The 16,255-nt window shown below is 44.5% G+C and overlaps 2 protein-coding genes across 4 annotated transcripts in view; one reads left to right on the plus strand and one right to left on the minus strand.

The window, feature by feature from the left end:
• Positions 1-16,255, minus strand: part of LOC147023727 (tyrosine-protein kinase Mer-like) — a 119,375-nt gene that overhangs the window by 80,169 nt on the left and 22,951 nt on the right. The window contains exons 3-4 of one of the 3 annotated variants that reach the window (XM_085889474.1): positions 7,427-7,530; positions 4,639-4,815 (exon numbers count right to left, since the gene is read on the minus strand). In XM_085889474.1, coding sequence (XP_085745600.1) covers positions 4,639-4,815; positions 7,427-7,530 — 281 coding nt within the window. Of the gene's footprint in view, positions 1-2,915; positions 3,057-4,638; positions 4,816-4,992; positions 5,060-7,426; positions 7,531-16,255 lie in introns of those variants that run through there. The other 2 variants (XM_085889475.1, XM_085889476.1) reach the window with 2 other exon arrangements.
• BLOC1S3 (biogenesis of lysosomal organelles complex 1 subunit 3) overlaps positions 1-16,255 on the plus strand; it is an 87,926-nt gene that overhangs the window by 29,050 nt on the left and 42,621 nt on the right. The window lies entirely within an intron of this gene.

Raw genomic sequence — 16,255 nt, forward strand, 5'->3', positions numbered from 1 at the left:
CTGGCCCATAATGCCTGCTCAATCCGAGATGAAGACCACGTGGTCGTCAAAATGTTAGACCTGAGGTTTGTCTGCTGGACAGCTATTAGTGGAACCTTGATTTATAAACACAAAGAGTTGTTGTAATCCGCTGTATAGAATACCGACTTTTAAAATGTGTGTGGAAGCGCCATCAGGTACACTTTAAGACGATGGAAATTTAAATCAATGTGTGCGTGCAATTAGGCAGAATACCACATACCAGATTACAACTTGCGATTCTGCGATATGTAACGAAAATACTGGCCTGTCACTTTGCAAGTTCAATGAGCAACCCAAAAATGAAAAATTGCTTCGTGTTGAAAGGCAGCGATCTTTAACCGCCTCCTGCTGTTAGCAGAGCTGCAAAGCAAATCGTCCAAAATCTGTCATCGGCGTCGGATTTCAACACAAAGCAATCAGTCCTCAAAGCACCACTTTTTACCACTAAATAGGGCAAGTTCAACGGCCACCTATTGTGCACGCAAGAAAAGGAAACGCAAAACAACGGCCTTCCTACAAACACCAACATTATCGGAGAATACGCTACAGCAAAGGAACAGTCTCGCTGATACACGGCATTCTCATGCAAAGCAAGGAGACCCACATCTGTTGAGTGGCGATTATGACTCACGGTGGCAATGTTCATGATTGCTTTTGAACTCTCATCGCCGTGCCAAAGAATTGTAGGAAAGAGGCGGGCACTGTAGTCGGCCACCCACCACCGTTCTGCGACCGGAGAGCATTGTGATCGACTCGAGTGTGCCTGGTGAGTCAGTGGAATGGGCAAAGCACTCCAGCACTGGCAGGAGGCTTGTTTGGCAGACAGAAGAATCGACATTCCTAGCATAACCAGAATGAGTCAAAATATGGCAGCTGTCCCTATGACTGACTCAGCCATCACCATTACTTGGACAGCTATGGCTCTCTGGCCTCACTTCCAACCTCACCCCTCACCTACCACCTCCACAACTTTATCTTGGTGAAACTTTATGCACTTCATTCTCTCCCTCCTGCGCCACAAGGTCACTTACAAAGGCTCATAAATCACCAAACGCAGTTCTCCGGCACAGTTCCACTACCAATCCTTTTTTCTTTCTTAACAAGCAACTAAAAAAAAAATTGGTTTGATCAACATTCGATTACAGCAAAAGGAATGCAGATGTTAAAACTTTTGAAGCTGCACTTGTTATGTATTTAATGATTGCAACGACTTCGCCAAAGGTGTCGTTCCAGTCCTGCTTTCTATTCCAAAAAGGCAATTCCTCGAGTAAGGCGATTGAATCCTGCGTGTACCGTATATCAAGCGAGCTCGACGTTGTGTCCTGCCAGGCCAACTCTTACATTGGCAAAGCGCGATGCAGCGTTCAGAGATGCCTACGGAGGACTGCATGGACCGAGTGTTGCGGTGTACTCGCATTCAGGTCAGCACCGTGCTGATCTTGCACAAAGCGGAGTTCATCGAATCATCAACGGTAACTCCCGGAAGGATTTCAATCGGTATGACAAGCGATCAAAACGTCCGAGCAAGGCAAACAAAAAGCATTGCACAGGAATTTATTTATTTATTTTTCTTTGTGAGTGGGTGGAGAGCCAACTCTACAATTCCTTACTCGGTCTCACATAAACTTTTCATTTTTCCACCCAACACATTAAAATGCCCGCACGCATCTTGAAACGATTAGGGATAATTCAATTTATAGATTATTCTGACTAGCGGCCATTGCTCACAACAAAAGCTACCTGATCAATGTGAAACCTATGTTAATTGTTATTTCGACGACGTCTCAACAACATTTCACCTTTGGACGACCATCGAGAGGAAAAGTATTGAAATCTAAATGTGATTTGGGGTACAGCTGTACCCTATTAGTTGTCCAAAGGTGAAGTTGCATCAATCTGCTGGGAGGGTGGCTGTGCCGTTGATGCATTGCCCCTATAAAAGCTAGAGCACAAATTTGAAATTTGTTAAGGGTGTTGGGGATAACTCCTTTACTCTTCGCAAAGTACGCCGTGAGATCTTTACCATCCAAAAACTAATGCTGGCAGACAGGACGCCCAGTTTAACGTCCATCCGAGGGACGGCGCACACATTGATGCTTCACCCATCCCTGCGAGACACCGGGACGATGCTTTATAGCTGGGCCGAGATTTAATCCCAGGCTAGACTGCTCAGAGGGGAGTGTGCGTACCTCTAGGCCATCCTACCAGGCCCAAGGTTAAGTTAATATGGCATTTTAGCAAGGCGAAGTAGCAAGGTTTAAGTGAATGGGTAAATACCTCTCTAGATTTCTTCCTATATCGGTACTCAATCAAAATGACAGAGCAAAAACACTTAACTTTGGGAAAAAAACTATTTGAGCGACTTTGCAATTGCCAACCACCACTCTTGGTGCAGTTATCTCGGTAGAACAGATAGACTTCGAACTGATAGCTTAAAAGCACATGATGCATTTTCCTGGTTAACCTCTGCTCCAAACTCTCAATGGTTGTTGTTCATAGTCCAGGCATAGTGTGCCAGAAGCCCCCACCGGAGGAGCCGACTGCCAAACGACGCTATTCCGGCTGCGACTGCGAGCCATGTTTACAATCCAGCCATGCACACCCTGCCTCTGACTCACACCACAAAGGATCAAGGGAATCAAATCATATCAATGGCCTTTAAAAATATCCTCTCTTGCTCTTCTAAAATAAATAAGTAAAACTATATATATATATAATTTTTTTTTTTTACAGTTGATTTATGATAAGAAGGAAATGTGTTCTGCAGAGCATGAATTTGCAGAAGCAAGCAAGACACCTTGAACCTTTACAACCGCTATAGCCGAGTCATTTGGGCTCGTTTAAACATTGTAGGATCGACATCAACTTATCAGCCGAAGTATAAATGGAGGAACCTGGACGGTGGACGGGTGAGGTCCTGCTGTCCAACTGATTAAGTCTCAGAAGTAGAAACAGATGTGTTCCCCCTCTTTTCGGCCAATCTGTACATCTCTCGCTTGTTCCTCGTATATTATTCATAACAGCATGTCACCACCCTTTGAGAAGAGAAAGAAAAGGAAACAAACTGCGCCTGGTATTTAGATGCTGTCAATCCTCATCAAGCTGGCAAAGAGCAAGGATTGCATTATTCATCCTTCAAATCATAGACAAGCACATTTAATGGCCTGCACTAGGTCAGCATTTAAAGCATGACGTGTATAAGCAAAACAACTTTACGGTAAATTTGTCTTAAAACTCGGGTTATGAGCAGAATTCCGTGACATCCCGACGCGCGACGCGACTTGTTCCTTCAAAGCGCTTGCAATGTACCCAGCAGCATTTTTGTGATGTCAGAAAAATCACAATTAGTGGACATCTATATATTCCACACACATAAATGGAGATGGGGTATAAAGAGAAAAGGGAGGACATGGGAGAAAGAGAAAGTGGAAAAGTTTGGGATTAAAAAAATAAAGGATGTTTGGAGGAGAGGGAAGGAAATGTCTGAGGCTATCTATTTATTATGTATGCAAATATGATGGAAATTTTGAAATGCCCGAGGCCACCCCCCCCCCCTTCCCCGAACCATGTATACCTAATGAAGGACTCAGAAATTCTCCCAATTTTAAATGTATAATGAACCTCTCAAACTCTAACAACATACATTATTATATCACGGAACATTCAAAAGGCTCCTTATTCAAATACATTATCTTTGACGGTCTCGATCGGCTTCCGATTTGTTCCTTCACACAAAATGAATATGCTGGCAGCCAATCAACTGACACACGAGTTGCTTTCTGGAACCAATACAAATGAGCCATGCTATTCAATTTCCCTCGGAAGTCTCTCACTTTAATAATACGCCCCTCCTTTACCCCCCCCCCCACTCACCCCCTCCTCCTCACCCCTCCCATTCTCCACCCAGACATTTGTGGTCTTCCATGGAAAATGTGGAACATGTGATCAACAAAGCCTGTAGATAGTTTTGAAAGGTTAGGTTGGCAAGGTGTTTGGCAAACAAACTTAGGTCTGATGCTTAAGTTAAAGAACAAGAACAATGTAGTTTCGATGGCAGTTTTACAAACAAGAAAAAAAAAAAGATATCCAGAAAAAACGAGTTGAGGTCAAAGTGCATTTCCTCACTTCATGAATACAATTGTGAATACAGAAATCCTGCATGACCACATTTGAGTCGGAAAGGAAAGGGATGGTCCTAAGGGAACCTCAAACATCCCATTAGGGGGGAACCACAGAAAGCCATGTGTGATGGAATTAACAAAGGATGTGTTCGGGTGATGCAATGGCAACGATGGGTTCATACCGGAGTTTAAAACCCGAACGATAAGACCATGTACAAATAAAGGACGCAAAGAAAACGGGGGAAGGGAGGCAATTGTGGATATAGAACCTGAAGAGGGAGAAGAATGCACATAAATAGGATACCCTTCCGATAAAGGAAAGAGCAGATGATAATGTTAATTGATTATGATAAAAAAATACTCAGTTTGGATTGAGAAGCCATCAACCAATTGTGTTTTTTAAGAAAACAAATATCATCAGAAGTCTCAAGGTAGTCACTTCAAGCCCCAATGGTTCGTGGTCACCATGTACAAAATAAAGGACATTTAGCCTTACCATCCACATTCAGCACAGATGGAGAGAGGACTTCCTTCACAGACGACAGAGCATTGCCATCCTTGTGCCATACAATGGAAACAGGCTGCGGGGGACCGATGGCCTTGCATGCCAAACTAAAGGGCGCTCCACGCGTCACGTTCAATCCCCGTGGCTCCTCGACGAAGAAGGGAAGACCTACGCAGGGAGTCCAGGGGGTGAAAATTAGGCAATAACACTTACAGCCATACATATACTGTATATTATTGGTGAAAATGGAAGAATTATTTAAAGGATCAGACTCGGTGGTGTAATGATGAGAGAGTCCGCTCTAAGTCTGGGAGGTCGGTGGTATAAACCCCATACGAGTCATACCTAAGGATAAACAAAAATGGTACGACCTGCTTCCTTGCTTTACGCTCAGCATTGAATAAGGATATAGCATGGACAAAAAAAAAAAACTCCCATAGGTTGAAGACCATTGTATCGGCTCAATGGGCCGAACGACCACCTCCTGCATGGATGTTCCCTGTAATGGAACTCTTATTGTTATTAATCCTTTGATCATGCATTTTCGGGGCAGCTTATTTGCTACTCCCATCTGAGCACAAATATGCAGGGGCTGTAAAACAAATGTCTTTGCTCATGGCCTTTCCTTCAAATGGACTAGTGTCTCTTTCTGATTAAACTGTTACGACAAACAACAAATGTAGCTTGTGAGATTATGCACGTTTTGGCCTTTGGCCCTGAGTGTATACATTTTACTTTGACTTGACCAACTATCCTCATATCACTGTTGGGTGGTGGTCCATGGGATTTGGCTGTGGATAGCTCCCCTATTAATTAATCACGTGGGGTATCGTAGCTTCACAAGGTAGGAATCCGAAGTAGTCACCCTGTGAACATGTGAGATGGACAACCAACCTCGCTTACTTTACGTTTTCAGATTCGTGAATGAAGGGCGAGTTTAGGCATAGGGCATTTGCTTACGGAGATCGTAACAAGTTTTGCGACACGATTATGATGGGCCACACAAAATGCCGAAGAATCGGCATGCCGGTACCCAGGCCAAATTCTCAACTCCTGTCCAAATCCACAGGGATGCCTCATCATCAGCATCGTCACACCTCAGGAATGATGCAACAGGGTCTGTAAAGGAATCCCCGGCTGGGTGTGCGTTTGCTCGGGAGATAGAAGGGCCTCGTGTTACATTATAGTCTCCTTGCAACTCCAATTACAATTTGTTTTTTACGTTTCAGAATTTTCTTTCGTATTTTTAATCATTGTGGTGGCGAGGTTAAAGTATGAAAAATAATCATAATAATAACGAATTTTAAAAAACGCCATTCCTCTTAATAATACAAAAACGTTACGGCATGTAGATGTTAAAAGCGAACCACAACACATCAAACCACTGATGTGTCGTGACACTTGTACGAGATCATCCTGATTCTGCAACAATGACGTAATGTAGCCGAGAACATGCACTACCAACATGAAAAATGTAACTGGAGTGACGTCGCCCACAAATAAAATAATGGGACCTAAACTTCGTTTATTACGCAGCTTATAGTCTTCCCCAAAGCATTGAGAACGAGCTGCCATTGCAAGCGTTGGGAAGAATACAACAGTGGATCAAACCAGCAGAGAACTTTACAAGCATAAGCATCACGACGTGCTGTGAATGAGTCACGACGAGGCAGTGAAATGCCAAAAACATCATCAATACAAAGAGAAGAATGTTTTCAAAACATTCTCAAGGCAGGAGGCAGACTCCCAAGGACCGTCACTGTCACTCTCTCCGGCGGCAAGTTGGTGGGCTCTCAATTTTATACAAGCTTACATCTGGCCTGGCTCCTCCTGTCCTTGACAAGCCACTCCGGGTCACATGTGTTCTCAAGAAATCTTCCCCTACTCACCCCCACAAAGTCCAGGCTGGTTGCCCACTTGCGCCGTTGTCTCGTCCTTCCCACTTCAGCCTCTCAGATTCGCTGACCATCACTACCTCATGTTTTCACCCATGCATGTCCATCATTTCTTGCACACACGCTCATTCCTTCCCATTCCGTTCCTCTCCAGGCTATTGCTACTTGTTTTGTTTTATCCCTCCTTTCGTCCTCGTGCATTTTCACCCAAACATCTTACCCTCTGGTGGTTTTTGAACTTGCTGCCCTTCGTCATTTAGCTCCTTCGTTAGCTGAGACACTTTTATAAACAATTTTTTTTATTTCTACACTCATGATGAACATGCAAAGGAAGCCAGTAACCAGTAAACTGCAGTGATTTCATGCACAGCATAAACACCAATGTTGATCAACACGCTTTGCTCCAAGCTGAATCGCGTCAGTGTACGAGGGGTGAGTCAAAGGGGTTTTCTTAAAAAAAAAATAAAAAAAAATACGTTTGTGCCTGACCACACAGTGCACAGATACGATGGTCCTTTTTAATGCAATTTCCAGCCATTGTCACACATTCCTTCTGGCGAGGGGTGAGTTATCCGATACCAACGGAATGAAAGCCACGTTTTTGGCTGCAAAACTCTTTATTAAGGTTAAAAAGCTTTTGATGCCTCGTCATATAGTGGTGCAACGTTTCGCCTTCGGAATCCAATCGTTCGAGGCTGGATTTCCATTCTGTCGAGGTAGCACATACTTGGCTTCCTGCCTTCAGTGCTGGAATGTCAGGCAAGTTGCAAAAACATGGATTGCGCAGACCCCTCCACTGCCTTCAACCTACCCCTTCCTCTCCCCTTCACCTCCCTTTTGTCTCTCTCCACAACCCCTACTCCCAATGATTATAATCTACTTGCCTTCCACTGTAAGCCACGCCGCTGATGATCTGACATCCAAACCAAAGTCATCCTTCACAACACATTGGTATTTGGCAATGTCTGAGAGTCTTACGGGATTGAATCTGCAAATACAAGAGGAACTATTACATTAAAAACATTCAAAAATCATTATCTTTTAAAACACCAACTAAAGTTCAGAAAGAAGAATGGAACTTTCAATGGGGGTAAAAGTCATTTTGCTTGATGAGGATGCCAGCATTCCAACATAAACTTCAATCGAACAAATCAAAATACAACCTCAAAGTGGAAAAAAAAATCTAGCTTTTTAAAAAAAATCCCAATTTAAATCATTGAATCATGGGCTCTACAACAGAGGTGCTTTCACAATATGCAGTTAATGGAGACAGTCAACGAAATTGAAATACCCGAGTTGAAAAAACAACAACAACAACAACAACAACAACAAATTAACCAATGCATATAATCATACATCAATGTGGATTGATCGAATCAAATGATCCTTGAAAAGATGCATTGTACAACACGAGAATGCTGGATTGCGTGACGGCTGTTCATTGTGTACCCATCGGGGAAGTGGGAGAAAAAAAGGAAGGGAGGAAGAAAAGGAAGAAGGGAGAAAAGGATGATAGCAAAGTAGAGAAGGAGATTAGGGAAAGAAAGTTTTCATGCACAGGATGAACAGAATTGGTTGGTGGTCGTTTGAATATCTGATGGTGTCTTTCGTGAAGATCCTGTTCAAGATGTAGGTTCATGGAAAGTCGAGATGAACAGAGGGTAAAAGAGGCAAGGTAGTGACTGTGGTGTAGTGGGGTTGTGGGGCCACATGGCCACAGTTAGACAAAACAAAAGAATAAGTAAGGGAACAAACAATCAGGAAAAAAAAGAGAAGAAAGAGGAGGAGAGGAAATAACAGTAACATGCAAGTAAGAGGGTTTGATTAGGTCGGGCTAATGGGGGTAAGGATTTGGAATGAGGTGAGATAGTGGTGCATGGTTTGCCTGCAACCCTGGAGGGAAGAGTATGACTGAAACTTCTCCAAAAGGCAGATCCACAAATGGGAGAAAAATAGGAACAAAAGAACGATGGGCCGAAAGCTTAGATTTTGGGAGATCGTTAGAAGATAGGAGTAAACAAGTAAAAAAAAAAAAAGACATAAAATGTCAAAGCGACCGTTGTTTTAGTAATTTTGCTCGATGGAGTTAAAGGACTCGCCTATATTTATGTACAACTAAAATGGCTACCAGTCTACCAGTCGGCCATCTTTGATCAGATTGCAAAATAAAGTGAGGGCACATGTATGCCATCATGTACTGGGCTTGTGCCACGTTTGAACAAAATCAGACCATGCATGTCTGAGAAATGGTGGAGGACGTGTTCAACATCGAGGTTTTTTTTTTACAACTAAAATGGCTGCCAGTCGGCCATCTTGGATCTGATGTCGAAAAAAAAAATGACGCGGTTATGTAAGTCATCATGTGTTGTCTTTGTGTCAAGTACGAATAAAAACGGTCTATACATATCTGAGATATGGTTGTGGACGCACACACGCACGTACGCATGGACACAAAAATCGAGACCAAATCCAACAGCTCCCGTGTGGGACTAAGTCCAATGGAGGCGAATAATGTATGGAAAGAGGTGAGTCATTTTTACCTCTGCCACCGAAGATGGATGGAGGTTATGTTTTCACCCCGGCTGTCTGTTGGGTCACTGAAATAGGTGACCCTTATTGTTAGTAATTCTGTCTGTTTGTTTGTTCGTTTGTCATCAGCATAATTGGTAGTAAACGTGGGCGGATTTTGACCAAACTCGGGTGGTAGGTACATCTTCTGACCTAGTGCTTTGGAAATTGTGATGGTTGCGAGGGACGCTTTGGTTCTCTAGCAACAACCGAAAAACCTTCAAAATCGGTACCGTTCACGCGAAATCAATTCTGAAAGCCATTATCCCACGTAGGGTTATGAAATTTGGCACAAATGATCTACAGGTGATGCTCTATCAAATATATTTCGGCTTTTGTGATATATGGAATAGTTTACCCGCAGCGCCCCCTACAATTAGGGTATGCGCGAAAACTGGCGAAAATTGAAGGCCCCCAAGCGACCGGGTGAATGCATCGATACGAATGAAACTTTGCAGGTTCATGGTACTCGATGAGTACTACAACTTTGCCTCAGGACATATTGACCTATTTCGCTTCTTCGCTTAGTGCAAAAATCTATAATATGCGAGAGCTGGAGGTGCCTTCACGCAAAATGCGACTCCTCCTAGGGTTATGGTCGGATGGTCATGAAAATTCACACTAATCGTCTGGAATACATTGTGCACAAACGATCGAGCCGGATTTTCGATTTCGATCTTTGTTCACCCACAGCACCCCCTCGAACTTTGGGGATTTCCGATTTCAAACCGCATTTTCGGTACTTTTCATTCAAATGGATACTGAGTAGTTATCAGTAGATGGAACTGGATGAGATTTGATATGCATAATCTTAAGGTGATTCCCTATCCGCTATATGACATCCATTTTGCTCTATATCTTATAGTTTCCATGCTCAGCGACCCATCGCCGGCTACCGGCTTGTCTGTTTGTGAACAAAATATCTCAAAATGTTGTTAACAGATTCGGACAAAATTTGGTAGGGAGCTTGGGTATGTAACACGAACAAAACGATTCGATTTTGGTGAAGATCTGGATCCGGATCCCAGAATTTTTAAAAGTGTTTTCCACCATTGAGAGATGGGGCCAAAAACGATATATAGCAGGATATCTCAAAAAGTTGTGGACGGATTTGGATGTAACTTAGTGGGCAGGTTGGGTATCGAACAAGGAAGAATTGCTTCGATATTGGTGAGGATCTGAATCTGGAACTGGATCCGAGAATTGTTTTCAGTGATTCTTCACCATTGAGTGATATGGCTAAAACGATAGAAAGCACGATATCTCAAAAAGATAGGGACGGATTCAGATGAAACTTGGTGGATGAGTTGGTTAAGTGATGAGAACAAGCCAATTAAATGTTAGTTCAGGTCCGAATCCAGATCCCGCTTATTAGTGGGATACAAAACGTAAATGTGATGTATCGCCCTTCCTCGAGTTCGACGTGAGTGCCGGGTGCGCAAGCGCGACACACAGGACCAGTAATGGAGCCGAGTGTTGTGAATAAAACTTAAGTGAAGTTGAGTGCATTGTGGTCAGTCTGATTGTTTGTACTTCTCTGAATCTGGTATACCAGACCAATCGCCAGTCATAACACAACGCTTAACTCCAGACAACACAGGATCTCTGTTGGACCACAACCTCACTTGAGCAGCAGTGACTGGAGAATTCCATCCATCCATCCATCCATCCAGAGACCAAACTCTGTGGAGAGCGTTGCTGCTGCCCGAGCAGTCTCCTTGGCTATTGGGCACAATCCTGGACGGGTCGCCACTCTGACAAAGGATACCAGCATGCTGGCACTCATTTTGCCGACCTCAGAAGGATGACAGGCAGGGTCAACCCTACCTGGTATTAATTCAACAGCAGAGTGGGATTTGAACTCAGGATTATCAGATCGACTGGAGAAATGTCACTCTCAAACGCATTCATAGCTAATACGGTCAGCAGGTTGAGGGGAATTGTTACAATCAGTGATATGTACCGGCAGCCGACTCAATGAATCAGCACAATTCCCAGTGCCATGCCTGTAACGAATAGTATAATTGTAACCAGACAGCGTCAAGGCGCACTGCTGAACACGTGATGACGCATTGGTGTCAATCCCCTCGTTCTCTGAAGACAAAAAAAGTGAGTACTTTGTGATCAGTTCCAAGGTCAAATTTACGACTAAACAAATGCCGATGCATCTTGGTTATCCCAAACATACAGCCTACCCCATAGGCACTGGCATCACACGACGATACAAGATGCTTACATGGATCATCATGAACAAGAAACTTGTAAGAACCCCTGCATCAGATACTTTGGAAAGGGAAAACTTGGGTTTGGGGCTTGGCCCAAAATGATGCCTTCAAGGAAGCAAGAGGTCTATTGTGTCCTAACAAGTTGCTTGTTCATTATGATCCATGCAAGCATCTTGTATTGTCATGTGATTCCAGTGCATATGGGGTAGGCTGTGTGTTACAACCTGTTGCGTACGCTTCCAGAAGCTTGACGAAAGCTGAAAGAGCCTCTGGTATCGTTGATAAAGAAGCATGAGGCTGTGTGTTTGGGGTAACCAAGATGCATCAGCATTTGTTTTGTCATAAATTTGAGCTTGAAACTGATCACTCCAGTTACGGTGTGTGTGGTCTGGATGTATAACCTCGCAACACGCATGACAAACGCGTTTGAAGCGAACCTTCATGAACACGCCTCAACCCTTGCTTGATAATCTGTACAGCACACTCTGCCTGACCATTAGAAGCGGGTTTAAACGGAGCAGAACAGACATGTTTGATACCATTCAACCTCATGAATTCCTGAAATCCCTGACATGTAAAACACGAACCATTATCGCTTACCAACACATCAGGTAGACCATGAGTAGCGAACATGACACGTAAATTCTTAATGGTGGCAACAGAAGTACTAGTAGACGTGACAGAGCACTCAATCCACTTGGAAAATGCATCAATGACAAGAAGGAACATTTCCCCAAGAACCTGCAAAGTCAACATGAATCCTGGACTAAGGTTTGGAAGGCCACGACCAGAGAACCAGTGGTGATTCTGCTGGTGACTTGCTGTGCTGCATGGGACTACAAGGTGACCATAAATCAATCACCACTCCATGCAGGATCAGTATCCACTGCCCAAAGCGGATAACCTGTTTTCGACATTAGCTGGTGGGAAAGTCATTTACCAAGTTGGATCTGACGTCTGTCTACATGACACAGGAGCTGGATGAGGAGTCAAGGAAACTCACGTGCATCAACCCTCATGTCGAACCCGAGAAAGGGCGATACATCACAGTAAACTAATCAGCTTGGCGAAGGCATGCGCTCTCCAATCACCATTCTAATTTTGTGTTGTGTTCAGGGATTTTTCCACGTCTTGGTCGAATCTGCAGATTCCGCTTCAACCCCATGAAAGTTGTCTCCTGAACGAGAAGAATATATTTATATATTGTTGTGGCCACGGGTACCGAGTGTATTATGAGGGGGTTAATTCTCATTTCTCCTCGGAAGAACCAGACCTGGGGCCACCGCTCACAATTAACTTTGCGGTGTGGTGGGCTGCTTTACAACCAGGAACGCCAATCAGTTAACCACGAGTTCCAGTGTCCATCGTCTAATTTTACATTTAACTAGAGGTCACATGGCCTCCTGACCGGGAAACGCGCCCTCGACGATGCACCAATCTTATCTTGATTAAATCTTAAGTAATGTGGCCGAGCGTTTACCGCTGATGCACCCTGACAATGACAGATTAATTACGTTTGGGAATTATAATCTCCCAGTCTATCGAGGTTCGGACAATGCTGGATCAATGGAAGGAAATAACAATCATGGACAGGTTGAAACGTCAACAAGGAATTCATTATGAAGGAAAATATATAAACTGAAAGACTTTTTATTTTCTTGTCGATTAAATGGATGAATTCAAATCAATAAAATGTTCAATCAACAAAATATTCTCAAACAAATAGATAATTCAACAAGCATTTCGAGAAAAATGGACAAAGAGCAGATGCTTATCGCTATGCCTGACGTAACAATTAAACACGAAACACGGGTACCCATCAGATTATTCGGGGGGGAGGGGGGAAGAAATCCGGTTTCGGCTTACCAACCAAGGCAGAAGTCGTCATGCATCGATTAAAATAAACCAAAATGTGTGAACGTGCCTTGGTCTACAACCCCAAATGAGCTCTCCACAGCCCGACTCGTTTCACTACCAGCTCCCTGCCTCGTCGTGCACCCACTCACAAACAGGCTCAAACACCAATCGATGTTACGTCCCCCCCCCCCCAGGAACTAGGAACGCGAAGAACCAGGTACGACAAGAGCCAGGTACCGAGCAGAACCAGCAGGAACAGTCCAACTGTCACCAACTGCCGTTGCTGCTGTCCCCAACTATCAGGAGCTGTCACGAACCATCAGCAGTGTCTCTCACCAACTGCTAACAAGGCAGTCCTGCTGTCCTTGTATAGGCGACCAGTGTGGGCTGAGCCTCAGGCACGACTTCAGACAAATCCAGCTTGCCTATTGGCGCAACGCTGCACGCGACCTCCAACCGTCAATTCTCACAGTCATTCTCTCCTGACCATCGAACGAGATGCAACTTCCAATTACCACAGGCCTGGCTTACGGCGCCATGTTCGGGGCACTGGACAAATGCCAGAAAGCAGCCATTTGCTGGAACAACCGAGAGAAAACATGAAGTGCTCACAAAACATCAATGGGCAATTATTACCTCTTTGTTCAGCCCAATACAAATAAGAACCAGTTAGTGTTCATAGAGCTACTGAATGGGGTGTCGAACGTCAATGGAAAAAGGTGGCGCCTGAGGTTAATGATCCGAGACCACAGCCATGTTTGACTGTCAGAATGAACTGTTCAGGAAAAGCTTGCGGTGTGTTTAATGACTCAAATGTCCTGTAAGTCCAATGTGAAAATGATAACCAAAATAAAATGTGTAAATATATCGTGCATTTCCAAGCCAATGCATCTTGATGCAAAGGGAATATACGAGTCTCCATTGGGCTAACGGCTCTTATCGCGTGCACAAACGGTGAATATCGCTCATGCAGAAACAAAAACTGACGTAAAATCATACGTAATGAACGTGTCGTAAAGAGGAAAAGGTTATCCCCTAGGAAAGGAAGGGAACTTGTACTCTTCCTTTTACCAACGCATAAAAGAGTTAGAATCCCACCAGACAATGGGGATGGGTCTATTCTGAACATGCATTTATGGAGATAACTGTCTGAGGACCTGGATGTTGTGTACATGACTTGGATCTGATTCTGAAATCCACAATACATACATATTACATATATACGAGGTCCGTTTAATATGTAACGGGACTGAGCCTGCAGTGTGCTTCACTTACACAACTTGAATGAACGGGTTGCGTCACAGTCTTTCACAACATTCCAGCAATATACAGTATATGACTAGCCGAAACCCAGTCACAGACGGATTCCGTTCATTCAACCACCCTCACCAACTCACCCACACTCGAGGGACATGGACTGGACAGGGCGTGCTTGCCCCCGCCTACTCATCCCCCGCATCCCACCCCCCGCCTTCAATTTGCTTACCCCCGCCCAAAAATTTGCTTACCTTGCCCCCCGCCTCTTCACTCCCCCACCTCTTCACTCCTCGCCCCCGTCTCAACGAAAAGTGTTTATTCTGCTTCAGAGTTGAAAGTTGACTATTGCCACTATGTGCGATGCACTCTTACAGGTACGAAGTTTCTTTCAGTCCAGGTCACAGTAGAGAAAAACGTGACGCGACCGCGAGGAGGAGCACAAAATTGGTCCTTCAGTATTAATATATATGATTGGTGATGATGACTGCGCTCATTGTGTGATTTTTTTACAGGTCGTGCTTTACACGTTGTCTAGTCTGAGTCGTCGCGCTATGAGCCGTGAGCAGAGAGCCAATCTGAAGTTTCTTGCCAAGCTTGGCAAAACACCTTCTGAATCCTTCGCAATGCTGCAGCAAGTCTGCGGGGAAGAAACGATGTCACGTACACGTGCATTTGAATGGCACAAGAGGTTAAAAGAGGGACGGGAGGAGGTTGAAGATGATCCACGGTCTGGAAGACCTTCAACGAGCAGAACGGCGGACAACATCGAGCGTGTGAAGCAGATGATGCGCGCAGATCGTCGACTCGAGGTGCGGATGATTGCTGAGGAACTTTCCATCAACAAGGACACTGTCTGGAGCATCATCACTGAAAATCTCGAAATGTGCAAGGTGTGTGCAAAGATGGTCCCCAAGCTGTTGTCCAAGGACAAGAAACAGCAAAGAATCACTGTCTGTCAAGACATTATGGAGCGCCTCGAGGACGATCCAGACATGCTCGGGAGAGACATTACTGGTGATGAGTCATGGATATTCGAATACGATCCTGAGTCCAAATGGCAGAGTCGTCAATGGAAAAGTCCGGCATCACCAAGACCAAAGAAAGCAAGGATGTCGAAGTCGAAGGTCAAGGAGATGCTCATCGTGTTTTTTGACATCAAGGGCATCGTCCACTTCAAGTTTCTACCACAGGGTCAAACAGTGAATCAATACGTGTACAAGGAGATCCTCCGGCACCTCATGAGATCAGTCTGGGACAAGAGGAGGGATCTGTGGGAGAACAATGCCGAGGTGCTCCACCACGACAACTCCCCTGCTCACAGTGCCCTGAGCATCCGACAGTTTCTGGTGGAGAGGAACGTGCCAACTCTGGAGCAACCCCCGTATTCGCCATACTTGGCCCCTTGTGATTTTTTCCTATTCCCCAAGCTCAAGGGGGTGATCAAGGGGACCCGATTTCCTGATGTGGAGGCCATCAAAAGGGCCGTGACGACGGAGCTCCAGAGGATTCCAGAAGAAGCCTTCCGGGGGTGCATCGAAGCGTGGGAGAAGATGATGGACAAGTGTGTGAGACTGGAGGGAAACTATTATGAAGGGGACAAGCTATGATTTCAACCTATCCCTGTGTCGTAAGAGGCGACCAGGGTTGCGTCAGGAAGGGCATCCGGCGTAAAACCTGTGCCAAATCATTATGCGGATCATTACGGATGATCCGCTGTGGTGACCCCTAACGGGAGCAGCCGAAAGAAGAGGAAGAAGAAGAAGCTATGATTTCAATATATTTTTTGGAATAAAATTTCTGTGGTCA

This window comes from Eptatretus burgeri, chromosome 7, assembly GCF_056783735.1.
Source record: "Eptatretus burgeri isolate ZD-2024b chromosome 7, Ebu_testis_v1, whole genome shotgun sequence".
NCBI lineage: Eukaryota > Metazoa > Chordata > Myxini > Myxiniformes > Myxinidae > Eptatretus > Eptatretus burgeri.